Source organism: Maylandia zebra, linkage group LG20 (assembly GCF_041146795.1).
Source record: "Maylandia zebra isolate NMK-2024a linkage group LG20, Mzebra_GT3a, whole genome shotgun sequence".
Classification (NCBI taxonomy): Eukaryota; Metazoa; Chordata; class Actinopteri; order Cichliformes; family Cichlidae; genus Maylandia; species Maylandia zebra.
This window is the reverse complement of record NC_135186.1, coordinates 27,400,012-27,421,233: the sequence shown is the minus strand read 5'-3', so window position 1 is coordinate 27,421,233 and position 21,222 is coordinate 27,400,012. Positions and strand designations below refer to the sequence as shown.

The following is a 21,222-nucleotide window of genomic DNA, read 5'->3' as shown; positions in this document are numbered from 1 at the left end:
GAAGGAAAAAAAATTGTTGAAACTTTAATTTTAATAATGGTAAAATTAACTGAAGCTTGCCAACACTTCTCTTTGGATCTTCACAAGTACTAACAGGAATTACTAGGATGTTTCTGAAAATGCAACCAAACTAGCCTGTCACCATACAGTAACTCAGATACGAGTCAAAACCCGGGACCTTGTGGATAATGACACTGCTATTTCAGGGTTGGAGCGTCCACAGACACACAAGAGGAGCATCGCACATCTTTTTTTTTATTTTGACAGTTTGCTGATGACTCGAATGAGAGCACCATTTTCATCCTTTAGTCTCTGGTTGTCTGACTTGAGCTCTGTTAAGACCTAGAAAAAGAGAGGGAGAAAACAATATTAGAAAACCAGGGAAATATACAGCTTTTGCTGTGTCATTTAAATGGTTACTTGACATCTTTGTGACTTAAACCAGGACTATCCACTGCAACTTTAATCACCACTAAAGTTATCTTTCACTGAAGTTTAAAGTCAGGCAATGAGGACATGCTCTACAGTACTTGATCATGCAGTGTGGTGTGACAGTGACAGTATGTCCTGAATGTGAAAAGTGACAGAGAATGAAGTCAGAGAGAAGGAAAGTGAGGGAGGGTCAATTCCCCAAATCTAGGTCATGTCTCTCATGAAAAGCAATGACTAAAAATAACCACCCTCTTTGTCAAAGTATTTCCCCTCTACTGGAGACAAACAACAACCTTCTGCGCTAGCTGGGACACGTTGAGTGAGCAGAGACATCTTACGTCAACATGTTCCTGCCCAATATGTTGAATATTAATCCATAAAGTGAGAGTGAAAGCCCCACTGTGCTGACAATCCTATGTTGTAAGTTAAAAATTAAATGATAGTTTGATAGTTTTGGAATACGCTAGATGAGATGACCAATAAATTATCAGCAGGCTGTTAATTTAGATAAGCATTAATGAATAAAAGGCAAGCAATTTTCCTGTTAGCACCTTTAAAACTGTTCAATCTGTAGAAAAGATGAAATGAAAAAGTTGTGGTATTATTCATTAAACACCTGCTTAGACAGCATGAAAAATATTTCCAAGAATGAAGGAAAGCAGCGGTGTCCAACAACAGGCCTCAAGGGCGGGTGTTGGAGGTTTTAGATGCGTCCTTGATCCAACACAGCTGATTTAAATGGCTAAATTACCTCCTCAACATGTCTTGAAGTTCTCTAGAGGCCTGGTAATGAGCTAATCGTTTGATTCAGGTGTGTTGACCCAGGGTGAGATCTAAAATCTGCAGGACACCGGCACTCGAGGCCTGGAGTTGCCTACCCCTGCGCTATATCATATACAGTGAAATGTGTTTCACTCTCCTTGTGTCATGCACCAATAATTACACCCTCACAATCTGGCATTTTGTTTAAGCAGAAAAATTTCCCATTATTTACTCCTACATATAAGTGCTAGTGTTGACCCCTCCACCACCCCAGCCTCCACATGCAGACCCTTCTATGAATATTTAGTCACTAACCCCAAATTTGAAATAAAAAAATACAGTATTTGTAGCTAGTGATGAGCTTGCAGGCTAGATGCCAAACTGTAACTACATTGGACAAGAAAATAAATCAGTATTTCCTTGTTATTCCACACTAATTTATAGCAAGTCTACTATGGCTTTGTTTTTTTCTTCTGTAAGTAAAACAAATAATTTGTCAAGCTCTGCAAATATTAGTCATTTAATCATTAAATCGAAACATTTTGCAATAACTTTAACAAATCTTTGCTAAAGTTAATTTTGTTGTCCCTAAAAATCTTTAAACCATTATCAGACTGCAGGGTGTGTTTCTTGGGGTTTGATTTGATTAGCTGGTGAGATATTTCCATTTGTTTCCAACAGAAAATATGGCATACAGACTTTAGAGTAGAATCGATCCTAACTCTCAGAAAACAAAAAAAGGCCATTGGGCTTATTTCCCCAAGATGCCTAATGATACCTTTAATTTCACATCCACTGCTCATTAGCAAAATCATACAAAATTATTGGTACGTTTGCACCCCTGTCTCATCCAGTGACAAAGCACGTGTTCATTTTCAAGGCTAATGATCTGACACGTTTCATTTCCTTTGGAAGATTCAATAGTGGCTATTACCTTGGAAAACAACTTTGCATTGATTACACAGCACATTGCGCAGGACTTGAATATATTTAATTGTGAAAATAAAAGGTGCTCACAAGGTGCTTCTATTTTTCATGATGCAGAGTCCTAGGTGTTTATGCAAAATGGCAACTCCTATGTAAATAAATAAATGCAGCTTAAAACACAGTGTTCATTTCTAGCATGCCACACAAATCTACCTAAAATTAAACTTCAAATAAGGCTTTGTGACAACTGTTTTGGAGAAAAGGAGGCTTCAGGGTTGGTCTAGACCATAAAGGGGATTAGATTTTTTTTTAAAAAGTGCACAGGAGGATGCATTGCAGTGTGTGTGTGTGGGGGGGGAGAGGGGTGGGAGGAAAGCATGAGCATCAAGAGAGTGCAAGACCTGCCTGAGAGGAACACAGCAGAGGTTGAAGGGGCTGTAGAGGCACCAGAAGGAAAGAGAAGTAGAAATTATGTGGCTGAGGAAGGGGAGAAGAGGAAGGGGGAAAAGGTCTCAGAGGATCAGAGGTCCTCTGTCTCCGGCATTGAGGCCGTCTCAGAGAGGCGGGCGAGGACGCGAAGCATGGCTCTATTTTCAGCCAGGAGACACTCGTTCACTCTCCGCAAGGTCTGGACCTGAGCCAGAGCAGGGAAAGCCTGCGTACAGGAGGAGAGAGATACAGAGAGGGGCAGACAGAGAGAGCATGCGGGGAGCAGGCCATGTCGCACAGAGAGATACTCATACAGAGACTGCAGCCATATCCGCTCATACAGGCATGCACCCACACAGCAGCATAGACAGGGGAAATCAAAGAAGCAGAGCTGAGGGATTTATCAGAAATACTTACATAAACAAATATTTACACAACAGAGATATTTTGAGAGAAAATACCATAAGCTGCAACAAAGCGAGGAAAGTTATGAAGCCAGTTCAACTTGGATTTGTGCTCATCAAAGGTGGGCTTTATTGGGAAGAAGTGAGGTGTTGACTTATTATTATATTCATAGAACTGCAAAGAAGATGGAATAAAATTCATAGAAAGCTAAAAAAAAGAGAGAAAATAATGAACGCTGATATATTTTAGCCTTTGCACAAGAGCCTCTCCAGATAAAAGTCAAAGGAATGGAAATCATTCATTTCCTCCCTCTTCCTGGCCTGACTTTTTTGAGGTAAACCTCAATGTGGTTCGACATAGCTGTCTGTGGTTTGACACCATTGCTGAAGGTAAACCGCAGACCAGACACACACACATATACACGTTATTCAGGGCACTTGTGGCATTTCAGCCACCCAGACAGACAAGTTTGTGGAGGTGAATGTGGCAAAGCATGACATATAAACGAGGACACCCAGCTTCGCCTTGCGCACATTTATGAAAGCTGCCTGGTTTGGGGACTTTTCAGTTCATGCATTAAATATTCTCTTGGATTAAAACAGCGCAGTTTTTGGAAAGGTGCCCTTGGCTGTGGTGAAGAAAAGGACACAGTGAGCCGAGGATGCATAATGACCAGTATCCCTTATTACACTCTTTTAATATTGAGCTGTTTGATATTAAATCAGATCTGACTACACTCTCAGGTTCTAAGGGATCATTTCTACAGAGTTACTATTCATTAGGTTTAGAGGCTGTCAAGAATAATTGAGTTTTTCCATTTGGAATGTAAAACCCAGCAGAGTAATCTGACACTTTGAGTATTACCACATTCCCATTATTTTAAGAGGGAAGATGGACACACAGTGCTGTTGATGTGAAAAATCCATAACTAAGGCTAATTAAGTGCAGAACTACAGGGCGGGTAGCCCAAAAACCCAAAATGCACCCCTATTTGCAAGAAAAGTAACTACAGCAAGCAAAGGCGAAGATGTGCTGTTATGTATCATTTATAGGAACGGAGAGTAACCTGCTCAGGAATTCTGACACTTGTGGTCATTGAGTGTCACAACTGCAGTTTATTGATTTTGTTTATTTTATTGCATTTTTTTAAATAACCGCATAAACATCTTTTATTTATTTATATACCTCTTAAAGGCTACTGTTATTTTCCCTTTCCAGTAGGTGGTGCAATTTGATACTTATGTGGCAGCAATGAAACAGCTCCCCCATGTGGAGAATCTGATACTTGCTAAAAGTGAAGGAGTGACTTTGTGAGAGAGTGCAAGGCGGTTCTCTGAGGTGATGTGCTCCCAAAGCTTTTACGCTCTAAGCTACTGTTGAGAGGATAAAAAGTCCAGATGTGTAAACATGCCCCAATCTCTGGCACAACAGAAACATGTGAGGTGATAGGTACGTATCAGTCACACCTCTGTATCATAGCAACCACTCACCGTCCCCCCTTCCCTGAGACAGCTTGCCCTCAGGGCTGGTACCCACAGCGAAACCGCAGTGGGGCATCCTGCTGAAGGAACCATGACAATACGGGGGTCAAACATCTGCTGCTTATATACCACGCCGCTGTTGTACGTTGGAATTCTGCATATGTTATGCAAACCGAATTCCCGAAAAGTTGGGTTTTATAAGAATAAAATGCAGAGATTTGCAAATCTCATAACCCACATTTTAGTGACAACAGAACACGGAAAGCATGTCAGTGTTTGAACTGAGACAACTTTAATGAAAAAAAAGCATCCCTTCTCCTTTTAATAATAGTCCATAAACATGAATTGAGGAGACCAGTGTTGGACTTCTGGGAGAGGAATGCTGTTCCATTCTTGTCTGATATATGGCTCTAACTGTTCAACAGTCCAGGGTATTTTTAGCTCCATGATGCACCAAATGTTTTCAGTGCAGGCAGCTCAGTTCAGCCCCTGGATGTTTTTACTACAAAGCCTTGTTGTTGTTGTTGTAACAGGGGAAGTAGGCCGTTTACCATTGTCTTGCTGAAATATGCAAGGGGCTCCCTGATTGTTGCTTTAAAACTTGTATGTACTATTCAGCAGTGATGATGCCTTTCCCTATGTGCAAACTGCCAATTCCATTTCCAGTCATGGCATGCTGTGTTCACAGACAGTAATTGAAGACATTTCTCTAAATTCTCTGAATCTTTTGATGATATTATGTACTTTAGATAGTGAGATATTCATAGTCTTTGTAATTTTAACGTCGAGAAACATTAACCTGAAATCACACATTTTGCAGACACAGGTTGGTAAACCAATGCCATCGTCTGAGAACGTCTGCCGCTCTAAAATGCTCGTTTTTACACAATCATGTTACTGACCTGTCGCCTAATTAGTTTGCAAATTGTTCCACCAGCTGTTTCATTTTAATATCACTTAATTTTCCAGCCTTTTGTTGGCTCCATTCAGATTGTCTTGAGATGTGTTCCTGCCATTAAATTCAAAACGAGCTAATATTTTTAATGAAATAGGAAATCTTTTCTTTGTTCAATTGTGAATAAAATACAGGCTCACAAGATTTGCAAATCATTGCAGAGTGTTTTTATTGACATTTTACTTGAACTAGTTTTGTGTAGTTTTTTCCACAGTTTATTTTATGCTGGCTGGTTCTCTCGAGTAATCAAATTATAATCTTATCGTGTAGTTTGTAATTGCTTCCACATAAATTGCAGACCATTTTTACTCAGGCCTGACATCTCTTTGTAGTTGTGCCCTGTGTTTCTTTGTGAGGCAGAATACACACAGAGCAACACAGGAATGTCTCACAAAAGCAGGTCTTTTGCTCTTGGATAGGGTTTGGTATTCAGCTGGAACTAGGTCACAATGTTCACCCCAACAGTGGGATAAGTGGAGCAGGGGAGCAGCAGCACAGGCTCCTCCTTAGCCTGGCAGGAAGTGGCCCAGCAGAACACTGTGGGTAATGAGCCTGAAGCACTAACCTTCTCTCTCCTTGACTCCAAACCCACCTGGCTAACCACAACTCTGCAGTGAGCGATATGTGTGTTCTGCTCTGTAAAAATACTTTAGGTGTGCTTGATTTAGAATGAGTGAAAGGGGCTTGGCTGGAGGTACCGGCAAGGACTATCAGTATTATAATGTTTTTTGGGGAGAAAACATCAATGAGACAAATTAAGCACAACTTGTGTCTGAGACAAAATAGATGCCATTTAAGTGAGTACACACTGTTTTGCATGGACTGACCTTTAATTCCTCCTCCATGTCTGACACTCTTTTCTCAAGGGTTTGTTTTTCCTGTAAATGAAGAAAAAAAACTGAAGTAAGTTCTACTGGAAAAATGAGACTATAATTTGAAGTAGACAAGGAAACTGATTGGAAAGAATGCAAATATATGTAATATTATCAAGGAGGTTGTTAAGACACTTACCCTTTTTTCTGATTCAAGTGCTGAAGATCTTTCAGATATTGTGTCGTGTCTCTAAAACAGGGGTAAAGTTATTGGGAGAAATTTATTAGAAGAACTGGTTTAAATTTTAATCATGACTTCACTGAAGAAGTAAAAAGTCAAATCTTTCTTCAAGCACACAGGAAGTGAAGGGATGAATGTGAGTTTTCTGTAGAATGGGCCAAAGGTACCTGAGTGACTTTCTCCAGTTGGGAACGTATCTTGGCTAGCTCTTGTTTGCTCTCCTGCAACCTGGACTTGAGTTTTGCATTTTCATGCAAAGCTTCTGCATACATCTAAAATGTTAAGAAAAGGACAAATATAGGAATAGATTTGTTATAGAAATTCTTAGTATTTGAATTTTGATAACCAAAATATTAATGAAGATACAAAGCATAAAAGGAGTAACAACAGACAGTTTAAGTTGAACCACACAACTCAAACAATATGTAAGATCATCGGTTATATTTACATAAATACAGTTTTTTTTCACAATAGCAAAAGCTTTTTCAAAAAACCCCAAACCTAACACAACGTTACTTCTTTTGTTTCTGACTGTGACGGGACCAAACTGAGTGTGCATTTTTTGTTGATATCTGATTATGTTTAACCTAAAAGGATGATGGTGATGAACGCTTATCACAACTGTAAACTAACTGTAATGCCCTTCCTGATGCAACCCCAAAGGAATTTGTGCCTCCTCCCAGTAAATGTGTAAACCAGTAGACTATGGAGCCACTTTCGACTTGGGCATGGTCTCCGAATTTCAAGGAGGGGGAAGGGGGGTCTCTGTCTCTGTCGGTCTTAAAAATAATAATGTTCGCGTATGTTTATGGTTAGGGTTAGCATCACCTGTCAACATCTATTTAAGTAAATGTAGTAAAAGTACATATAGAACTGTTAGCTTCTTCAAAAACCTTACATCTTCAAGTCTCTCCATGTTTCCTGTTTTATTTTGAAAGCTCTGGTGTTTCCATGTTCAGTGTGTTTAGTTTTACTTTTCCCTGTGGCGTCATGATCATTTTTGTCAGCTGTGTCTCCTCAGGTGTTTCCACTTCCCTCATTACCCTCCTGTGTATTTAAGTCCTCTGTCTCCCTCTGTTCTTTGTTGGTTCATCTGTCTGTCTTCATGTCAGGTCACGTCAAGTCACAGAGTTTTTGCCTCCCTCTGTTCAAGTCCGTGTTCATGCTCCTGTTTGGTTTATTTCATAGTTACGTTGTCACATGTTCCTGTTTAGTTTCATGTTCTTGTCTCTCGTCATTGTTTTCACAGTTAGTTTAGTTTTGCCCCAGTTTAGGTTTCAGCTTACTTTCGCCTCGCCTTGTTTTTCAGTTTTTTGTATCAGCCGCATAAGGGCTCGCTTTTTGTTTGATCATCAGCTCATTTCTCCTGTGTCTGTTTTTGGGTCCGCTCCACAAATACAACATCAATCCCCGCCATGACAACATGAAGTCAACAGTATTGCCACTCTTACTGTATAGTGGCATTGCAGGTTCATAGTTCCATATACTGGTTTGATGCAATCTCAGTAAGACATACCTTCATTTCTGCAAATACTTGAAGAGGGAATATTACAATAGCAAAATACAATTACAGGTCAGAAGTTCCTTTCTGACACTCCCATCCCATGAAAGCCCAGTTACATTACTGGGACAAATAGATACAATGTGCATAAATATAAAGGCAAATTGTATCCAGGACTGCAGCTTTGAATCAGTAACATTAGAATGTGTTTTTGAAACCGAGGAAAGAGTTACTACCTTCTTATAGTCTTTGGCAGTGGAGTCTTGTTCCTGTTTATTCAGTGCAGCCAGCCTTGCCTCTCTGCGTGTGTATGAGCTGGTGCGGCCCAGTGACTTGTCTGTAGCACTCTCTCCAATGGAATCAAATCTAGAGGCAACACAGCTCTTAGCCAGTCTGAAAGGCAGCTTTATTTACAGTGTTTTTTTTCCTCTTACCTGTTACAGTTCTGTAATACAGAAGAAAAAAGCCCAAATCTTACCTTGACACTCTGTCATGCTGAAAAACAAGGAATAAGGCATGTTAGTTTGACTAGCAGCATGGAAACATCACACTGTGAAAATATTCTGTCACGGTTAGATCGAGTCCTGTTCATTTGATATCACCAAACAAAGGCTTGGCTGAGAAATATTTTCCATTTTGAGACAGCAGAGAACAAAAACAAAACTTCCAGTTGAATTATCACAACATGCGGCTCATGCTTTTATTACATCCCAGCTGGACTATTGTAACTCCTTATATGCTGGAGTTAGCCAGACCTGCCTGGCAAGGCTGCAGTTGGTCCAGAATGCTGCAGCTCGTCTTCTGACACGTACTAAAAGATGTGAACACATTTCCCCGGTGCTTGCCTCTCTTCATTGGCTTCCTGTCCACTTCAGAATTCATTTTAAAATTTTATTGTTGACTTGCAAAGCCCTGAATGGACAGGCTCCCGGGTATTTCTCTGACCTCTTGCAGACTTATACCCCCTTTAGATCTCTTAGATCAAGTGATCTTTTGCTTTTAGCCATACCAAGGTCGAGGCTGGTTCATAGAGGCGATTGGGCATTTGCAGTCGTAGCGCCTAAGCTGTGGAATAATTTACCCCTATACATCAGGTTATTTTATTAGGTATGTTGTATTCTTGTACAGCACTTTGGTCAACGCTCCTGTTGTAATTAAATGTGCTATATAAATAAATAAACTATAAACTATGTTCGGACGCCTTTGGTCCCAGATGGAAGAAGTGCATGTAGAAGTAGGACACAATTCTCCCCAACACTGCTCTGACAGGGTTCGCAGAGGTCAAACCTCCCCGGTGAGCCTGTTTAATCTTTTGAAATACGCTGCTGCAATGAGCATGCCTGCAGCACAAATATGACATAATGACATCAGAAGTCAAGTATTCCTTGCATGACAGGCTGCCATCTGACCTCAGACAACAGTCTGATATCAAACTGTCCTGGCAGGTCCCTGCTATGACTAGCCCAGTCTAAGTGGCTGCCAAGTTGCCTGTTGTGATCACATTCTGTGTTTGTTTCCACTTCACCAAGCAGCCTGGGCACTGTGCGACATGAGGAGTTGCGTATACATACTGTTCTTTGGCTGTATTTGGTTTCTGTTTTCAGAAATTACGTTACCTCAGAGATGTCCCTTTTAAGGGACCTATTTTTTTATGGCTATTGACTGCCTTCCTGCATTACTTCATAGTCATGTGAAAAAGAACGTTTACACTATGGGACACTATGCAGTTCTAAGTACGCCTCATGATCCAGTAGCTTGTAGAATCACCTTTAGCAGCTGTAACTTGAACTAACTGTTTTCTCTATGAGTTTATTAGTCTCTCACATTGTTGTGCAGGAGTTCTTGTCCAGTCTTCTTTGCACCGTTGCTTCAGATCACTGAAGCTGGACGGTACCTGTTTATGCAAAACACTTTTAAGGTCCCATTGCGTTGTGTCAATCAGTTTGAGGTCTGGATTGTGACGGTGCCATTGAAACGCCTTGATTCTGTGCTTCTGTTTCAGATTCGTTGGCATGTGTGGGATCATTGACCTGTTGTATGACCCAGTTTGGGCCAAGCTGTAGCCGTCAGACAGAAAGCCTCACATTTGGATGCTGCCTTGTTCTTTTTTTGAAAGAACGAGCTTTCTCCTAGAAACCCTTAAAACAAAACCCATACGTCTTCAGTTGTTTTCAAATAGTCGATACCAGCTATCATACTGACTGAGCCTTGCATTGCACTGGCCTGTCCAGGAATTTCACCCCATATTTAATCTCCATACTTAGTTTGTCAAATGACTGCTGAGAGCCCTAAACAAAACTGAACTAAACAAACACTTGCTGCCTTCAGCCGATAAATGTGAAATTTTTTTCACTGTTCATATCAGACTGGAAACAACAAGTAATATAGTGAGAGAGGCTGCCATGATGTGAGACCAGCTTGATCCGTGATCTCTGCTGCAGTCTCGTAAAACTTCCCTAAATTCATAGATTTGGAGTTGATCTCCAGCCAGGCAAAGAAATCTTTAAACACCTGTGTTTAGAAATGTTTGGCAATAAACATCAAGTGTGGTGGTCTAAGCTGTTTGAGACAAGAAGCAGATGTTAAAAGAATGATTTAGAAAAACAGTATATGTTAAAAGCAGTGGGTATTCCTGCATTCAGATTTAGTGAGTTAAGAGGAGATTTTACACAGCATCATAGGAGCTGTTCCTCAGCAAGTGTTTACATAACTGAGCCACTGCTGCCTGTCCTTATGTGGTCATGTGCTTCAGCTGAGCTATCCAGGAAAAAACAGACCTCCCTGACCTCAGATGAAAAAGGGCTAAGGATGGAGTGAAGAAGAGCTCTCACTCACTCTGATCTCTTTGTGCAATAGCAAGGAGATTCCTCAATCAGATTGTGTAATCATTCATTAAGCAGCAGGTTGTAAGAATACATTTTCATGAAGCCTGCTTTTGGAGATATGAACCAAACTGTACGCAAACTTATTTCACACTAAAGGATTAGGAAATTGGGGAAATTAGGCTTTTTTTAAACTTAATACTTTAAACCTTGAGTGGGCCCTGTGGGGATTACACTGCCAGATTTTTGGGGAAAAATGAGCAAGTCCTTATACGACCAATAAACGCATAACATCCGCATTGAACTGAAGCCAGAAAATGAGCCATAGTTTAAATTCTACTTGTGATGGCAGCTGCACCAATCTGATTGCCTTGTTAGGAAAAATTGAGGGAGGAAGAAGTGCCACATGTAACTTAGCAAGGCAGAGCAGAAGAAGGAGGAGGAGATGAACAACAGTGTGTCAGACTGGTGAAAACAGCCTCAGAAACAGTGTTGGCTTTACCATGGGCACCCAGTAAACAGAACCGTTTCCAGTTTTATTAGCTTGCCTGGATCAACATCATCAGAAGTATACACACGCAAGCCACCTGCATGAGCTCACTGCTAGAGCGTATAAATGATAATGCTAACGTCAGCCAAGACAATCATAATTAGCAGACTCTTCACACTCATTCTCACTGCCTTCTCTTCCTTTCCACTTTCTGCCACAGCATCACTCCTTTAGAGCAGGCTAGTTGACTACAGTAGGAAAATCTGAGCTACACCAGTGCAAATGACACTACACACACATAAACTCATAAAAAAAATCTTCCGCATTCACTCACCTTTCCCTACTTCTCTACAGTGTTAACTCTTTACACAACATCTCAGAGCTCCAGGCAACCAAGAGTATCTTCCTTGTTTTCAAAATGACCAAATCAAATGAGGAAATGGGTTCTTTTTCTTGAGTAACAGTACTTGGAAACATTACTGCCTATTACGACATGTGTTACTATCGATGCATTAATTCATATGTATTACGATTACATTTAGTGAGTCCTACTCAAGTGGCCTATCTCTTCACACAATAGCATCACACGATAAAGCAAATGTGTGAAATTATTAATGGGGGGACTAATTTGAGTCTTTGCTTTTCGTGGAACATCAGGTAATTTTTTTATCTTTCTGTGGACCTGCAGAGATTTTTACAGGAAAAGTGTTTTGGATCTAGTGCAATTACTTGTTTGCATATTCAAGCATGTTTTAATTTGAAATAAACCTAGTGGGCTATGATTTCTGAATGCGGGGGAATGGAGAGCACATATTTCCAGAAACATAATGAAGCAGAAGTAGCAGAAACTATCTGATCTGATTATCTCAGCTATCCTAAATTCTTCCTTCTGTACAGCACGTGGCTTAATGTGCTTACTTACATTTCACCACTGTGAACATCTGCCAAATGTTGAGTGTCTGCCAATAATGCAAATGTGTTCCTGTTGACTTTGACTTCCTGCTGCACACAGCTGTAACACATATTACATTGGTACAATTATTGCATCAACCTGACTCCACGGCTTTTTCTCTCCCAGGAACACACTGCCAATTCAGATTGGGCTGGCTTCATGGAAAATTAAAGCCAGAGTTTCCCCGGCAGAGAGAGAGTGACACTTGTTGAAATGCGAGCAAAAGAATCCAAACATCCACCAGAGGCATTCGCTGCTGGCAACAGTGCAATAATAATGAGTGTGTCTGTAGTGTTGCGTGACATTACTGTACGTGCTTCCAAACAGACAGGATCCCATTGTGTTTGGTTTTTCCCCCACTCTATTCTTTCTTTCCCTTTAAATGTGCCTGTCACACAGAGTTCAGCTCAGTCTGATGCACTGACATAAACAGTCAAACTACGCCCGTGAGAATAAGCCACTTAGGCAGAAAAAAAATAACAGGAAATTACAGAAGGAATGCTTGAATCCAAAAGTCTTTTCCAGAAAATGTGGTCAGACTCTCAGCACTTCAGAGCAAATACTTGCCTCGCTTTCACAAGCCAGCAAATAAGCTGTGATAAGTGTCTGAAGAGTTAGGCAAATACACATTAGTAAATGAACTATTAGCCTGTTGATCATATAATGATGTTTTTTGTTTAACTGTTAGTATCCCAACAGCAGATGTCCAAACATATATACTGCTATAATATATATCTATATATATCTATCATTCAAAGTAAAAAAATCTAATAAATTAACTGACAAATTCTTTACCTAGTTGTCCGAACTCTTAAAAAGCTGCTTAATGATGCGTCCAGTTGTCTTAGATGAATCAACAAATCAGCCTGGTCTAAGGATTAGTCATCAACATCTACAGAAAATACTATTCTTTCTTTGACTTTACAGAGGGGTCATACTATAAAGTCCCTTTACAGATAAATAAAGAGTAAGATAAACTAAGAGTTGTGATATTAAAGTTATTTAAAGCCACTGGAATAAATTACCAAAAATTGCTACAATATCACAAAAAAGTATCACATTCAGTTTTTCCTGCAAAGGTGCACCGCTCTAGAAATGAAGCTTACTCTGTAGTTTTTTTCTGTAGGGGACGGAGACGATGGTGGCGATTCTGTCAGTGACTTCCTGGTGCGAGTCAGGTCCTTGGTGCGTGGGTAGTAGGATGACATCTCCCTCCTCTACCCCGGACAGGCAGATCAGCTTCTACTGTAACATTCACCGAGGCCACCACCAGATAACAGCTGCACACACGCACAGATTCCCTCAAGCAACAGGGACACAGATGTCCATGACCGTGCTCCTGGGGAATCCTCAGCAACAACAGGTGTGTGTGTGTGTGTTTATATGTCTGTTTGGTGTTTCAGTGCAGCCACAAACGTCCCAGAAGTGGACACAGTTGCTGCTAAATCTGGAAGGATTTCAAATGTGCAGTCACGCCTTCTTCAAATCTCAGGCAGTTAAACAACAAGCAGATAAAAATTTTAAAAAGAACCACAAAACAAAACAATCTCTGGAGATCTAAAGAAAAAGAGCAATTCAATGAAGAAAGCAAACGAATGAGTATCCCTTGTTCTGCTCTGTCAGCACTGAAGTCCGCTATGAAATGCACAAAAGTCCAAAACAAGACAAGAGAGAAAAAGTTTGTTCCCTTTGCTGCCTCTTCCTGAGTTCCCCAAAGTTATACACTCTCTGCCATCTCCCTCCCTCTCCTGCTCTCTCTCTTCTGCTCCTTTCACTATTTGGTCACCCTCTCGGTCCCTCTGCTTCCCCAACCCCCAGCCCCCTGCTTCTCCCGGCTCTCTTCAGCTTTGGCAGCTTTCTGTGGCAGCCTGCCAGAGGCTCTGCTATGGACAGACTCGGCACTGAGGGCTAAAAATTGTCCACCGATGTGAAGAGGGATAAGAGGAGGTGGAGCACAAAGCCAGAGTCAGGAGGGGGCTGAAGCAATTTGTGTCCTGGTAGGTCAACCTGGGTATCACCTGAGGAGCCATCAACAACTGTAAAGTGTCAAGTAACTCTGTGCGCCCTACAGTGTGATGGAGAGGGGACGTTGCCAGTATTAGTGCTACACAGTGTTAACACAGAGCACTTGTGACACATCTCCTCTTCCTGAAACAGAAATCTTGTTTCATTTTGCCCACAGCCGCATTGATTTTAGTTTTATTTTTATAAACCTGCCTATTGATAGACAGGTTTATAAAAAGTCAACATTTTATTAAAGAATAGTTGGACATTTTTGGGGAAATATAAATTTTGGCTTTCTTGTCAGAAGTTATTTGAAAAGACTAACTGAATTCTCAGACTTGTGTGAAGGTACAGCCAGCAGCTTGTTAACTTGGCATAGCAAAAACGCTCGAATAAGAGAAAAACTGTTCGACTGGCTCTGTTCAAAGATTCTAAACCTGCCTCCCAGCATCTCTCAAACTCTCTAATTAACATGTTACATCTTATTTTGTTAATCTCTTTTCTCTCTGGTTGTTAAACAAACAAAATTTATTTTTTAACTAATGAGGCTCAGCGGGGACAGAACCAAACAGTTTTCCCTGCTTTTCCCTGCTAAGCTAAGGTAATCCAGCGCTGGCTCTGACTTCATGTTGACCATACAGGTGGTATCAATCTTCTCACCTAATTCTTGGCAACAAAATGAACACGGGTATTTCTCAAAATGTCAAACTGTTCCTTTAAACAACCCAGCAGTAACCCCTTAATTTCATAGTCAGCTCAAGCTGGCTCATTGCTGTCTTCCTTTTATAGTGAGGTACGCAAGCGCCTCACGGTTCTCTATACTTCCCCATCCTTGCTCAGGGCAAATAGATAGAAGGCAAGATAGGACTGCGAGAAACTGAGCACAGACACAGGGGAGAATCAAAGAGAAGCGGAGAAGCTGATGTGTTGTGGCCTTTGGTTTAAGGCTGGAAAGTCACCCAGACTAGAAATCTAACAGGTCTTAATTTCCCAACCCAAGTACCATTGCCTGCATCTCTAACTTTTACAGTGCTTGAATTTTAAGGACAAATACCATGGATTGTAAGTTCTAACAAAACTGATATTGGAATTAGGTATTAGTTAGAGTAGTCTAGCAGTATGTTTACATTAAACATTCTAACTTGGAGACCCTCTGGAAATAAGACATTAAACTACACTGGCACTGGTTTTGGATAGTTGTGTTGAGAATCTAGCCCAGCTGGAGTTCCTTCTGTCTGATCCTCACCCTTAGCTTTAGGATATTCCATATGGGATGCTATGCTCATGCATTTTAGTAAAGCAGAAAATAAGTGGCTACCAAAGATCCCCTGAGTGATAGCAGAAATGTGGAAGTTAAGTTTGGACTACCACTCAGATCAAATTTCATAATGTATTCCAGGATAAAAAGAGGTATGTTTGAAGCGGCATTCTTGCTATCTCTGCTTGTCACCCTTAAGTACCAGAATCTCTATGTTGTCTCACTCTGCACCTGTCTTTTTGTCGGTTGTTGGAAAAAATCATAAAAAGAACTGCGGAAAATCTGTTCCGATAATCATGGAGTCACGCAGAGGTCGACTCTATTGATGGGCAGCCTGTCTAGCTTCTGGTAAAACCTCACTGCTCTGTATGATTATCACAGACAGATATAGTACCTGCTGAGATACTCTCGTATTACTGACAGATCTCTGTTTCAGATTCCAGCACAGGGTTACAGCCAAATCTCTGACCTGGAGTCAGCTCATATGGACACCACTTTCCATTCATACTGTATTACACCTAGGACATTCATAATCATCTATTATCAGGATACCGTCTTGTATAAGTCAAAGCCTTGTCATCTATGTGTCCCCTTTGCTTCCATTTCTCAGATGGCTAGATTATCTAAAGTGAAACTTAATAAGTGAATTGACAGATTTTACCCAGTAGGAGTAATTAGTGATTAAATTTGTCAGTGCTTTTGTCAGGGGTGTTTCACTGATAGCATGCAGGTGGAGGGAGAACAGTAATAGTTAAGAATTTAAAGGAGAAAGCAAAGCCAATCACTCTGAATCCAAGGGTAAGATTAAACAGAGACCATCTCAGTTTTGCCCAATATGGTATGGAATGCTGAGACACCTCAGCCATGTGATGTGAAGAATCAAAATGACTTAAAGAGAGTGGGGGGCTGGCTATCCAGACTATCTTTCTGTGAGATATTATCCAGCACTTCTAGTTACGGTACTCTGTGAACACATGCTCGACATTTGTGATTGCAGTAGTTCTTAAAATATTGCATCAGAGATCAGAGCGCAGCTGCCTTTGAAGCACACTCAGCTTTCAGGTCAGGGAGGAACAGAATATGAACATGAAACAACGGCGCCAACAGATATTGACTTGCACACAATATTTAAATTAGAGTGGTGATGCATTTAATACATTGTCATGAATGCCAAAAAAGAGAACCACTTTGATTTTGTGAAGCATGAGAACTGATTATCACATTTTTAAGTTTAAAATCATTCCCAAGAAATTTCAATGTATCACACAGGAAAGCTTTGTAAATACTGGCCTCCTCTGGAACAAGCTATGGATGAAAAATAGATTAGATTATCCTTTGACTCCATCTAGTGGTAGATGGTTAAAATGTTTTGTGAAACCACCATTCGCCTCTTGGTGTGTGTGTGTGCGTGTGTGTGTGTGTGTGTGTGTTATTACAATTAAAGTGGCTAGATGTTTTCCACCTACCTTTGCAATGTAGTCTGAGCCTTCAGTGTCAAAGCAGGGCCGTCTTTGTTGAGTCAGCTGTGCTGAATCTGCAATGTTCTGATTTTCATCTCTCCACCATCTCTCGCCAACTGGACATATAAAGGAAGTGTGTGTTTTTATTATTATACTAGATCAATACTAATAATGGAAAATAAAGACGTGCTGTATGATTAACAAACTGAAGGCTAATGTTCAGATTGAGGTCTTCGTGAGCCTGAGCTCTCAGAGCTCTCAGAGCTCAAAAACTTCTTAAACATTATCAACTCAAAACCAAAAAAAGTGATTTCATTCCTTTGATAGTGTTTTAAAACACAATTCATGTGCTCTGTGTCTGCATTTTGTAGCACAGCCACTCCCAAACCACACACACACACACACACACACACACACACACACACACACACACACACACACACACACACACACACACACACACACACCAGCCTTCCATGAAAGGTTTTCTACCAAACTGTACTACTGTACCATGTAAGTAAAGTTTTTTTATATTGTGCTTTTTATAAACATATAAGTCACACAGCACTGCACAACAGTAAAAAAAAGAAAGAAACATAATTAATATCAATAGAGACATGTGTTAAAATAGAATCATAAATAGAAATCAAAAATAATAAAAATAGGGGCGATCGTGGCTCAAGAGTTGGGAGTTCGCCTTGTAATTGGAAGGTTGCCGGTTCGAGCCCCGGCTTGGACAGTCTCGGTCGTTGTGTCCTTAGGCAAGACACTTCACCCGTTGCCTACTGGTGGTGGTCAGAGGGCCCGGTGGCGCCAGTGTCCGGCAGCCTTGCCTCTGTCAGTGCGCTCCAGGGTGGCTGTGGCTACAATGTAGCTTGCCATCACCAGTGTGTGAATGTGTGTGTGAATGGGTGGATGACTGGATATGTAAAGCGCTTTGGGGTCCTTAGGGACTAGTAAAGCGCTATATAAATACAGGCCATAACAACATAAATAACAAAAGAATGTCAACTGGAGGCCTGATTAAACAGATAGTAGTTACAGGGTAACTTTTATCACATACTTCACTACCTACAAAGTACATTTTTACTTATCTTTACTTAAAAACAAAAAACAACAGTTTTTGTTAAGATGTTTGAAATGACATTGAAAGAACAGTCCTGAATATCAAAACTGTCCAGAAATCATTGGGTGGACTAACAGTCTGGATCATAGTGACCTGCTAGCACATTTTTTGTTGTTGATGTTGTTGTATTATATTTTATGGAACCCAGAACAAAACATATGGATCATGAAGCACAACAGAACACGACAATCAAAAGAAATCCGGATGTTTTTCTTACCTCTGAAGGAGCTGTTGCAGTAAGGTCGGTGCGGAAGGTCAGGCAGGATTTCTAATCTGGTTTCAAAGTTACCCTCCTGCACATTTGGAGTAAAATAAAGAAGAATACAGAGATAAATCATAAATTTCACCTAAAGCTTCAAATCAGCCACATCTGAGGCAGAAAACAATTTCTGAATAATTCTGTCTTGTAACCTCATCCATTTGGCTCCAGTTTAGACTGACATCAGTTGTTTCTGTGTACTCTGTAACTCCAGGCTGAACTCTTCTATCATCTGTTAAGCTCATCCGCAGACAGGACCTGTCCTCCAGTCTGCTGCTATCCTCATTTTTTCCATCTTCCAGGCTGCTGATCTTCTGAGCCTCTTTCAGGTCAGTCGGAGTCATACCCTGCAGGATATTCACACAGCTTCACATATATGAACAGGTTGTTAAATCTTTCAAAATCTAAACGTGTGTCAACCATTTCAGTACCTGTGTTAACCTGCGAGTTTGTCTCGCATGGCGAGATTTTGCTTTTCTCTGAGATTCTGCTTCTTCATCCCTGACAGGGGTCAGATACGACCTGGGTCAGGAAAAACACACAAATGCATAGGTGTAATTAGTCTGCACGAGGCCACAGTCATACATATGAAGAACCAATGTTTTAAATTGAAAAATGTAAAATCAAATCAAGTCAAATGGGACATTAAATTTAGTATCTAACTATCTAGGTATTATTAACAAAACAAAGCTACATATATGAGCAATAATAGACTATTTGCATTACAAACCTTAACAAATCCAAAATCTACTCACAAGCTTCCGAAATTCAGTAAAAATGTCTAGTATTAATTGTACACGGCATAATAAGATAAAATCAAAAACATTCCATTATTATGTGGCCTTTATGTGACCCAGTGTTACAACAGCAAGTATGTTAAGCTGCTAACACAGCTTTTCTGTGATAGCTGAACACACTTCTGTACTTTTTAATTGTCTGTCCTGGCATTCTACTCTACCCACTTTCACAGGAAATCAGTGAATCAACATGCTCTGAAAAGATGCAAGCCTGATATCTATGGCTGTCTTCGTAGACACAAATAAAAAGCTGAGCAAGCATCGGTGGGGAGGCTCATGTTTTACCCACTGAACTGCTAGCACTGCCTCTGCTATGCTTTTACTGGTATTGATCTTTCAGTTGTGGAGTCACCCTGAATGTTCACTGAGATTCAATGGGCTGCTCGGCACAGCAGCACAATGTAGTCTATGCAAAGTTCAGGACTTGGATACCATTAATGTGCATAATTCTACCGACTGATAAAGAAAATAATCAAGAACAAACTAATTTAGAACCCAGTATAGCAGCCATCTCTGCTATACTGGGTTCCAGAGGCGAATGCTGGAAAACCAGTATTATTACATGTTTTGCATTTCAGTTTTATCCACCCACTCTTAAAAGCGAAAAAACTGCAAATTATTCCTCTCAGGCAACATACTCAAACAATTTCTTTTTAATCAGCTAGAGAAGTTAGCAAGAATAACAGCCTTAAGACAGTAATTACTAATGTACATTTTTTTAAAAGCTAATCAAATAGATCAAAGGAAAATATGAATTTTCAGCCCCCTATGCAACAATCCCAAGGCTCACATCACATTAGTTCTTAGAGGCCTGCAGCACCTGCACAGAGTAGCATAGTTACTCTACATTAAGATAACAAACATCAGGCCTTGGAGCCTTGCCAAAATGGTCGCTTGACAGATTGATAAATCTAAAAATGAAAATGGCTAAATAAGACTCCATGAATAGACCAGCATGACTCAGCCCCCCCACTGAAACCTACCTGCTAACAAATGCTTGCATGGTCCCTGTGGAAGGTCAGAGACTGAAGAACTGAGACAATGCTGCAGGGATGAGAGGGAGAGGCTGGAGAAAAAAGGACTCTAACTGGCCAGGGTGAAGAGAGAGAGAGGAAGAGAAAAGGAGGGGGATGGGGGCACTTCCTGCCTGAATGATGCATACACAATCAATTTAGGCTCCTATGTACCAAGGTCTGATGCAAGCAAGTCTATGCATACTTCAGCTGTGCATGTGAGCAGCAAACACATTTAGCGGTTTATTTGAAGAAATAAGGAGACTATTATCTTTCTTTATCTGGATTATTTGAATCTTTGAATTCTAAAAAGAAAACAGAATTGTGCATTAACCAATCTAGTTATTCATTCCTTAGTTTATTTATCCACTTACTTCAGGATTAAACCTTATCCCATCTACACATAGGAAACTTAATAACTAAATGTACGATTATGGTTAAGTCAAGGCTAAATTTAGCTTCTATAACTATTGAGGTTGTTTGCTAAACTGAGATGAATATAGATATCGATATAAGCAAGACACAGGAAGTATTGGAATCCCTTTTTTAATTTATATAACACATTTTAAAACTTTAAATGAGAGCAGAAATTTGTGGAAAATATGTATTTATTATATTTTACAGCATATCAGATAATATCAAAGTTGTTGGGGGTTTTTTTTGTTTGTTTTTTACAATTTTCTGTGTAACACTAATATTTAATGAGGTCAAAGGTATATTTCACCTGAACCTTTAGAAGAGTAAAAGTATAAAGAAGCATAATATGTAGATTTATACCTAAACACTGCACCGGAGATAGCACACTTACATATTAAACATGTTTAACAAAATATGAAAGGTGTGACACCTGGCATGCTCAGCTGAATTTTGTTACATTTTGTGGCAAACTGGAAAACCAAAAAGATACATAATTTCTCTATACAGCGGAGTAAAACTATTTTAAGTGCACAGGAGAGTAAAATTTTTTAGTGTTAATAACTAAAGTTTCAGTGCTCATTATAATGTCGTCCAGTACTGTACAACAGGCTCAAGTTTTTAATAAAACTAAGAACTAATGCACTAATATGGCATAGAAGAATGCACTTAAGTTTTAGGG

At 40.1% G+C, this 21,222-nt stretch overlaps 1 protein-coding gene across 3 annotated transcripts; it reads right to left on the bottom strand.

Annotated features, from left to right (window-relative positions):
- Nucleotides 1–234: 234 nt before the first annotated feature.
- Nucleotides 235–20,203, bottom strand: LOC101471341 (protein phosphatase 1 regulatory subunit 12B). Of its 3 annotated transcripts, none has more exons than XM_076878586.1 (12): nucleotides 20,097–20,203; nucleotides 18,748–18,838; nucleotides 18,469–18,663; nucleotides 18,275–18,350; nucleotides 16,938–17,047; nucleotides 8,424–8,440; nucleotides 8,182–8,311; nucleotides 6,612–6,716; nucleotides 6,403–6,453; nucleotides 6,219–6,269; nucleotides 4,446–4,513; nucleotides 235–342 (listed from the first exon to the last, which is right to left on the bottom strand). In XM_076878586.1, exons 1-11 carry the CDS (start codon nucleotides 20,114–20,116, stop codon nucleotides 4,475–4,477), a joined length of 885 nt encoding a protein of 294 aa, XP_076734701.1. In that variant the 5' UTR covers nucleotides 20,117–20,203; the 3' UTR covers nucleotides 235–342; nucleotides 4,446–4,474. The 3 variants fall into 3 exon arrangements, with proteins under 3 accessions (XP_076734701.1, XP_076734699.1, XP_076734700.1); XM_076878584.1 differs by lacking the exon at nucleotides 4,446–4,513 and adding an exon at nucleotides 2,527–2,776 and having other exon boundaries at nucleotides 20,097–20,199; XM_076878585.1 differs by lacking the exon at nucleotides 4,446–4,513 and having other exon boundaries at nucleotides 20,097–20,200.
- Between the last annotated feature and the right edge of the window lie 1,019 nt (nucleotides 20,204–21,222).

Coding starts and splice junctions, on each gene's coding strand:
- LOC101471341 (XM_076878584.1), bottom strand. CDS start 20,116: ATGCAAGCATTTGTTAGCAG. Junction 18,664..18,747: donor AAACTCGCAGGTTAACACAG/GTACTGAAATGG, acceptor AATATCCTGCAG/GGTATGACTCCGACTGACCT. Junction 6,454..6,611: donor AACTGGAGAAAGTCACTCAG/GTACCTTTGGCC, acceptor CCCCTGTTTTAG/AGACACGACACAATATCTGA.